The sequence below is a fragment of the Benincasa hispida genome, chromosome 7, assembly GCF_009727055.1.
Source record: "Benincasa hispida cultivar B227 chromosome 7, ASM972705v1, whole genome shotgun sequence".
Taxonomy (NCBI): domain Eukaryota; kingdom Viridiplantae; phylum Streptophyta; class Magnoliopsida; order Cucurbitales; family Cucurbitaceae; genus Benincasa; species Benincasa hispida.
In genome coordinates, this window is record NC_052355.1 from 19973905 (window position 1) to 19982829 (window position 8925).

The 8925-nt window shown below is 32.2% G+C and overlaps 1 protein-coding gene across 2 annotated transcripts; it reads right to left on the minus strand.

Moving 5' to 3' along the window:
* Positions 1 to 2858: 2858 nt before the first annotated feature.
* On the minus strand, positions 2859 to 7089 carry LOC120082240. 2 transcript variants are annotated; one of them, XM_039037517.1, is made up of 7 exons: positions 6658 to 7089; positions 6443 to 6545; positions 5006 to 6154; positions 4851 to 4913; positions 4562 to 4782; positions 4263 to 4375; positions 2859 to 3196 (listed from the first exon to the last, which is right to left on the minus strand). In XM_039037517.1, exons 1-7 carry the CDS (start codon positions 6724 to 6726, stop codon positions 3088 to 3090), a joined length of 1827 nt encoding a protein of 608 aa, XP_038893445.1. In that variant the 5' UTR covers positions 6727 to 7089; the 3' UTR covers positions 2859 to 3087. The 2 variants fall into 2 exon arrangements, with proteins under 2 accessions (XP_038893445.1, XP_038893447.1); XM_039037519.1 differs by lacking the exon at positions 6443 to 6545 and having other exon boundaries at positions 6658 to 7088.
* Positions 7090 to 8925: the final 1836 nt, after the last annotated feature.

Below are 8925 nucleotides of genomic sequence, written 5' to 3' on the forward strand. Positions count from 1 at the left end.
GCAGAAATAAAAATTGAAATAAATAAAATAGTTTAAGAAGTATATAAAAATATAGGTGATTAATAATTTTCAATTAAACACAAGTAAGTATGTCTGATTTGCAATTAAATGTCTTAATACTAGACTATGCTCAATGCACATTCTAATTAATTAAACCTTTTGGTCAAGTTGTTATTTTTATTATTCTTAAAAAAATGGTTAAATTTGTTAGAGCTCATTTTAATAATAATTTGTTTTCAATTTTCAATTTTTTATTTTTGAAATTTATGATTGTTTCGATTGATTTTTTTTATTGTAGTTTTCATCTAATTTAAAGCAACAATTGAATTTATAGTCAAATTCTAAATAATTAAAAAAATAAAATTATTTTCATTCGCCAATGAAAGTGAATTGTAATTATATTGAGCATCAATCATTTAAAAGGAATAAAACTCAATTGTATGAAAGGAAAAATAAAATACTATTCAAGATGCCCAAACATAAGATCCATAGTCCATCCCCACCCTTATGATTCATATCTCCGAAATGGCAACAGTTCAAAATTGTAATTGAATCATCTTCATGTTTCTCTAGTTTACAGGCCTCCATTTGAATCTATTGTTTTCAGCCTCCTGACCGATGCCAACTGCTATTTTGGCTCGAGTGTTCAAGATATCAGTAGAACTATAGAACTGACAATCAAGGGAATCACTTTGTCCAATCAAAATATTCTATAAATAACTTTGGCCAAATAGATGCTAAAGTACATGGCTAAATCTATGTTAATATACACAGGCATGAGGTCTCACATAAAATTAAAATTATGCTAAACTAACTATACAACAGTAACTGATATAAACAGCTTGAAAACCCCAAATAAAGATTAAATTCTATGCATAAATCAATAAAAGGGGTTAGAACCCAAATTACAGCAATCCATGTGAACTTCTCGAAGCTTTAGTACTTACCAAATATCGCCCAACACCACCCTTACATGTGAACTTCTCGAAGCTTTAGTACTTACCAAATATCGCCCAACACCACCCTTAAACATTTATTGGATAAAACACTATCGTCCTTCAAAACTTGAATCTAAAACCTATTTGTTTTGTTTTATTTCGTATTTATTGATTTCTCTCATGCATATTGTACAATTCTTATACCTATTCTAGTTGGCCGCAATTGAATTGGAAGAGCCTTATTACTAAGACTTAATTTAATCATTATTTGGTTTTTAAAAATTAAACTTATAACCTTTACTTTCATTCATTCTGTAAGTTTCTCTATTTTGTTGTCTACTTTCTTCTCATATTTTCAAAATCTAAATAAAGTTTTGAAAATTAATTTTTTTAAAAAAATAGTTCTAAAAGCATTTTTTAAATTATAAAATTTGAACAAAAATTCAAGTATTTCCCTAACAAAATTAAAAATCATAATTGAAAATTTGAAAAGAAGCAAATATAAGTTTAAAAAAAAATGGTTACCATAAGAGATAAATTAAATTTTGGATTCCAAGAGAAGAATGAGAAGATGAGGATTTTGGATTTAAGTGATTCATTGACCATTAAAAAGGCATTTTTTTGGTCAAATACTACTAGAAATTTTAAATTTGCTATGGCTATAATTTTCAAATTTGCTCTTATTTATTTATTTAATTTTACAATCAAAATTGCTCACCAATTTCATCCACACTTCACCTTAAATTTTGAGAGAAGATAATATTTTCTCAAGATTTTCTCGCTAAATATTTGTCCCTCTCCCCCTCTATAATGTTTTTTCACTCCTTTAAATTTTTATCACTATTTTTTTCTTTTAATATTTTGTCCTTCTGTAATTGATGATTCTAAAATCAGTAAAAAACATTAAAAAAAAAAAAAAAAACCTTCATAATTCAAACTCACATATTTAATCATATCAAAATCATGGTAAAACCAAGCTTTATATATAAATACAGGGTTCTGTTTGAAAATGCTTTTGGAAGTGCAAAAAACAATTATTTGAAAATTGTAACTAGATTAATTGATAAAGCAAAAAACAATTATTTGAAAATTGTAACTAGATTAATTGATAAAGGAATTTATTTATTAAAATTTATCTTGATATGCAGGATATATAAAATACAGTAGCTTTTGAAATCAACTTTCCCAAACATATGTACATTCTAATACAATTTTCTTTTCAAATGTTAATACTATACTTACACATATATATTTTACAAGAATTATTTTTACAAATTTATTTATCAAATAATATAAACAAAATTTTACTTCCAATTTAAATCATATAACATTTTAAATAATTATCTTATAATAATTTACATATTTTAAAAAAAAATGCAACGATAAGTTATTAATCACAAAAATTTAGAACCTTTGTTTTTTATTTTTGTTTTTGAAAATTAAACTTATAAACACTACTTCTACCTCTAAATTTCTTCATTTGTTAATTAATTTTCACCAACAGTTTAAAAAACCAAACCAAATTTTAAAAACTAAAAAAAGTAACTTTCAAAATGTTGTTTTTGTTTTTGAAATTTGACTAAAAATTCAACCATTCTACTAAAGAACGATGCAACTCTTTGTAAGAAATGTGAATGAAATAAACTTAATTTTCAAAAACAAAAACCAAAAACCAATTGATTACCAAACGAAACCTTAGTATTAATTTCTCAAACAACATAACATGCTATTTTGATTTAAGATTGAAATTTACTTCAACTCAAAGTTGAAAGAACAAAGTAGATGACACACATAACTCGGAAGTAAGAAACAAAAGTTAACAAATTGGCATCATATGATTACCTTGCAATTGCACCCAATAAGTTAACAAATTGCAATGGAAAAAAAAAGGATTAAAGAGGAAAGAGAAAAGGATGCCAATAGTCTCTGAAGGCTGTGAAACTAATGCCTCTTGATTTTTATGTTACAAACTCAACGAGTACACTTTTTCTTTTTCCTTCCCAGAACAGCCTTTAAAGGATTTTTTTTTTCTTAAGAAGAAAAAGAAAAAAAAAAATCTATTCACTATACCATAGCAGCATTTTGCACATTTAAGGCTTACAAAGCTAGAAATTAGCCAGAGTAAAAAGAGAAGAGAAAAAAAAAAAAATCAGAAACAGGATACATTCTCTGAGAAGAGAAAGTTGCAAGTTGAATATATGGAAGCTGCAGCAGCCCCCACAGCTAATGCTCTCTCTGTGCTATTCATTTTCCTTGTTCTACAGAAACAAAAACAAGTACCATTTACATAAAGTTATGATCTTATTACCATCTCAAACAGGCTTGGTGCCTGTTACAAGAATAACTTAATTAGTATCTGGTTTCAGATTACTATTGTACCTATGCTTTTAATTAAAATTTACTAAAGACTCTAAACCCAATGTAGTAATTTATTTGTGGATGTAACAAATAAGTGGATTGAAAATATTATTTTGATTCGACCGCAACGAACAATGTGGGTTAGATTAATGAGATTTGGGCTGGAGACATATCTTTAAGAACCAAGAACAGGATATTTGCATTAGCAGAAGGGAGGAGAGCAAAGAGATAAGCACATTTCAAGCAGCTATAAAATGTCTTTTGGTAGAATACTGTTAAATTCCTCTCCTCTAGGAATCAAGCTGCCTATCTTCTCTTCAAGGGAGGGAGAGAGGACCGAACGAGGGAATGAAGATTCATGCCAAAATCCACTCTCAAACCTTGGTCCTTTGTCAAGACCAACTCTACAGGGTTTTTATGGTCTGTATGCGACCCTTGGTCTTGCGAGTCTGGAGAGAATTCAGTTGCTCTCTTTAATGCAGCCACAAAGCACTTGATTGGGTAAGGGTTGAGTTTGTGATATTTCTCACTAAGGATAGAGATGTCCGGTAAGTGTTCATCAAATAACATAAATCCTAAGAAGTTTGTTAGGGTTTTTAGTTATACATAGAGGGAGTAAGTTGGGGGCAAGGTGTGGACCCTTTTGGTAAGAATTTCCATTGTGGAAATTTGGGAGAGAGATAGCTCTCTCCAAAAGGTTATTGGTTCATTGTAACTTCTCTTAATTTTGCAATATATTACTAACTTTGAGTACTCTTCTATTTTCTTTTGTTCTTGAGTGTTCCTTGTCAGGTGGTATCCTAACAAAAGCTTTTGAAAAGCATAGCAACTAAATTGAAATTAAGGTTGAAGTAAAAGATGAGAAAGATATGCAAACGAAAACTGGTCACATCACGATGACAGATGATTTTATAGTATAAGAAGTAAAGAGGCATGTGGCCAGAAATTATGTTTAGAGAGCCCAACCTCGAGTCATTTTCTCCTGGTTGCTGCGAGCCGAAAGCTGCATTTGACTGAACATGAGTCAGCCCTTGATCACAGTGGATCTGCATTTCTTTTACTTGGTTCAACCAACTTTCCTGAAATTCAGGTAGAATCAATTGTAACTAGCATATTCAGCCTATTGATTGGATTTGTCCAAGGAAAAATTGTATGAAATCTCCAAGCAGAAACATGAATTATTTGTATGAAATCTCCAAGCAGACACATGAATTATCGTGCACGTGAAAGCAACCAAACAGTACAATGTCAAGTACTATACTTACTAATTGTTTCTCTTCTTCAGCAAGAGCTTTATCCATCTGATCAAACAGTTTTGTCCATCTTGCTTGATGGAGATCAGCAGAGGAAACAACTGAAGTTTCTTCCTGAGAAATCTTCACAACGTATGGATCATTCTCTTCATTAGATGGAAATTCTTTAGATATTAGAAAGGGCAACTCTGTTGAAATAACTGCTCGAACTCTCTTTTTACTTCGTCGCAGAGCTGCATAAAGGTGTGTCAGGTTTACTTCTAACAGCCAAATGTATAATACAAAAGAATAAGAACGTTACCTGAAAGACGCCCTTTGATGTCCTGATGTATTAAATCCAACCATTGAGACGCAACGGTAGCAGCTGAATAACAATCACACACATGTAAGGACAAAGAGACACAGGATATGTTTTGAAACAGTTAGAGACTAATAAGGTATACTAGAGATGCTAACCTTTAAGAGAGAGAGATGAAATACATGTCAAATTTTCTTCTTCATCATTAGACACTGGACAAGCATGCTCAGACACAGCATGTGATGATGATAGCTCGTGTGCAAGAGTCTCTTTTTCATTTGTAGTATTTGATTGTGAAGCATAATTCTTACCAATGGCTCGATCTAACATGATTTGTCCACAATCCGCACCTTCAGCCTCCGTTATCAATGATCTTGTCAAGGAGCATCCTCTTTTTTGCCTGCCAGCAGAAAAACTATTCGAAGATCCATATCCTTGAGAAGAGCCAAATACATTTATGTCTGGATCATGGGTGTTTTCAAGATCCCTTTTGGCTCCTGCTTTAGCGGCATTTCTTTTTTCTGATAGAAGCTTATTAGCTAGGCGTTCATTTTCTTGTTTTTCAGACCTTACAATTGCCTCAATAATCGAATGGACCTGTTTCCGATTTCTTACATGGTTTATGATCCCAGGATTCAGTTCAGTAAGCAAACCACTTGGAGCAGCAATCTTTGTGAACCGATCAATCTGCTCTTTCTTTGCAAGCTCCAACTTCTTCTCTCTTTTTGCAATCTCCATCTTTTTCTTAAGGGCATCGTTTTTACTTCTCCTCCCACGTTGCTTTGGAGCCGGTATGCCTCCATGAGAAGCCGAGAGAAATCCATTTTGCTTCATCTCCTTCCAAATACTTAGTGGATCTTTCTCTCCCAAAGGACCTGTAGAGCTAGCACATTCGGAGGAGTTGTGCGACTTCAACTCATTGTAGTTCTTGAGAGGGTGAGCAGTTTCCAGGTTTATAGAGCTAGAAACATCTTCTACATTAAGGTCTAAATCAATGCCTCTTGCAGCTACATGAGTGCCATTGTCATTCCTGAGCCTGTGTTGTTTTTCAGAAATATTAACCAAATCCATGTTATCAGAACCTGAACTTTTCGCAACACAAATTTCATTATTAAGATCCAGCGGCGTAAGGGTAGTGCTGATCACCCCCAATGACGCGTTAGTCGCCTCCGCCTTCTCGGCGAGAGAGGCATTAACATCCGATTTCTTAGAAACATCAATCACTCGTAACCTCTCTTCTTCAACCATCCGACATTCCTCACTAACTTCATCCGTTTTCAAACAATTCTCCTGATGAACATTTATTGCTGCCACACGAATTTGAGAATAAGAGAAACAATCTTGATATGAAACATAAAAGAAAAATCCAAAAGGCCATAAAAGCAATTGAGAAAGTGAACTCCCATAAAGAAAAAGGCACTGAAAAACAAAACAGAAAGATAATAAAACAGCTCCATAGCCAGTCCAGTCCAAACAAATCACAAAACCAGCAAAAACCATTTAAGCTATGTACAGAACCAAACTTTACCTTACCAGAATTCAAAATTTTCAAGAAAAAAGAAATGAGCCCCAAAATCAAGATTCAAAATTCCTACCTTGAGAACCACACATGGATCCAGAATTAGGCAACTTTATCCTCTTAAGATCAGCCCCACACTGTTCTTCAAAATTACTACTACTCCTCTTCTCACCTAAAGTCTAAAACAGGGGAAACTGATTCAAACAAGTATAAACGAAAGACCAGAACAAACAAAAAAAATAATAATTACTATTCAACACAGTAGGACTAGTTAATTAACAAAGAACCAACCTTGGTTTTCGATCTGGGTGTGGACAAAAACAAGTCTGAAACGATTGTGGAATCGCACCGATCATCCATAAGGTAAAAACCCAGTAGAAACCGAAGATAATGGTGTTGAAAAATCAAAAGAAAAGCATGGGTTTGTTGAAAGAATCAGAGAAAAGGAGCGAACTTGAAAGGATTGGCGCGCAATCTATAAGATATGTGAAAATGGAAGAGGGTTAGAAGTGAGAATCGGATTGAAGAGATTTGTGGGTTAGGGTTTTTTTTTAAGCTGCAGATCTACGGAGTTTGAAATTTGCAAATTAAAAAAGAAAAGGTTCGTGGCGATTTGAATTGGAGTGAAGGGAAGAGAGCGGGATGGATTTTGAAAATACTGCACCATCGCCAAAAACATTCGCGAAAATGGAGGCACAAATTAAAATTATCTTCGATGGATTGAAATTGAATTCCTTTTTTCTTTTCTTTTTTAGAAAATTATTTGATTTGTCAATTTTTTACCAAGTATGTCATTTTGATATATATTTTTTTTTTTTGAAACTTTCCCTTGTTATATTTTATTTAAGCTTTAAATATTATTTCAAAAGATACTATTTTTATTTTATTTTTTTTTGTAATATTTGGTTTTTGAACTTTAGAAAATAGATTATTTTAGTCATTGTTGTTAACTTTTAAGATTAGTGAAGTGTTTGGGGTGCTAAGTTGAGTTATTAAATTTAGAGGTGTTTACTTTGGATCGTTAATTTGTTTGTGAAGTTGGTATACCTTCTGATTTTCAAATTCACTCAAATTTGATATAAAATTGAATATGAATGTGACAAATTTTCTTAATTTGAGATGAACTTTGAATGACTTGAATTTAAATTTTACATTTTTTTAATTTAAAATTAGGTTATTTTATTAACGCCACAATGGGTTATAATGAGGGGATACATCAGTTTTAGCTAGATTAATAAAGTGGGACCTTTAATATTAATATTGTTGTTTTCAAAACTTATTAGAGAAATATTGTTGTTTTGAAACTTATTAGAGAAATATTGTTGTTTTGGGAGTTCGAGGCTAGAGGTCGAACGTTGAGAACTCGACGAACAAAGAAAAACTTGGAAACAATACATAGGCCGAAACTTCAACCCTCGACAAGGGAAATCTCGCAAATCTCGCTTAGGTTGTCGAAGGTTGAAGTTTCGACACACATCCACCCTCGAGATTGCAGGTTTATTACTTTGTTTTTTCTCTCATAGAGGAAATAAAGTAATGAGATGGTATACTATATATATCTGTGTACTCGAGCTGGTTCTAACAATCTATGCATTTTTTATCATTTTGAATTAGACGGAGGCTTGTGGGATTGACGTGAGGGGGTGGGGATGGCTATATTTCTGGGAGCGAACTCCAGGAGAATATAAAGTGCATGGATACAAGTTATGCCTTTGAATGAAAGACAATTTCGAATTAGCTTTGTCTACGAACAAAATTTTGTATATTAGGTTGTCGAAGGTTACACACATGTCGAAACTTCAAAGCGATTAAGGAGATAAGTGGGCTGAAGCAGATTAAGGAGAGAGCGAGATTTAAAGCGAGATTTTAGGAGAGAGCGAGATTCAAAGTGAGAATGTTGGAGAGAGCGAGATTTAGTTTATATTGACTAATCTGACAAATATTGAACTTGGCAAAATGAAATGGTTGAATAATTGAAAAATGAGATTATTCAGGAATACACATTGAATGCTAAGATTACGCATTGAGTTTCAGGTAGTAGATCCATAATAAAAAAGTGTTTGTGATTGTTCCAGAAGAAATGAAAGCTAGTAATCATTAATGGAAAAATAACAACAATAACAGAGAGAGCGAGAGTGAGAGAGTGAGATCTTAGGAGAAAGCGAGAGCGAGATCTTAGAAGAGAGCGACACTGAGAGAGCGAGATCTAGGAGAGAGCGAGATCTTAGGAGAGAGCGAGACTAAGAGAGCGAGATCTTAAGAGAGAGTGAGATTGAGAAAGCGAGATCTTAGGAGAGAGCGAGAGTCTTAACTTTATTTGAATTTTCCATAGAAATATATATAAAAAAAAAGAGAAAAAATAGCTAATAATCATACTATAATTGAATAATCATTAGACTATAATTGAATATATTAGATTATTATACTATAATTGAATAATCATTAGACAACAAATTGAATATTTTAGATTATTATACTATAATTGAATAATCATTAGACAACAAATTGAATATATTAGATTATTATAATGTAAAACTTTATTGATTACAAAAAAAAAAT

Coding starts and splice junctions, on each gene's coding strand:
- LOC120082240 (XM_039037517.1), bottom strand. CDS start 6,726: ATGGATGATCGGTGCGATTCCACAATCGTTTCAGACTTGTTTTTGTCC. Junction 6,546..6,657: donor CACCCAGATCGAAAACCAAG/GTTGGTTCTTTG, acceptor CCCCTGTTTTAG/ACTTTAGGTGAGAAGAGGAG. Junction 4,376..4,561: donor CTGAAGAAGAGAAACAATTA/GTAAGTATAGTA, acceptor CCTGAATTTCAG/GAAAGTTGGTTGAACCAAGT.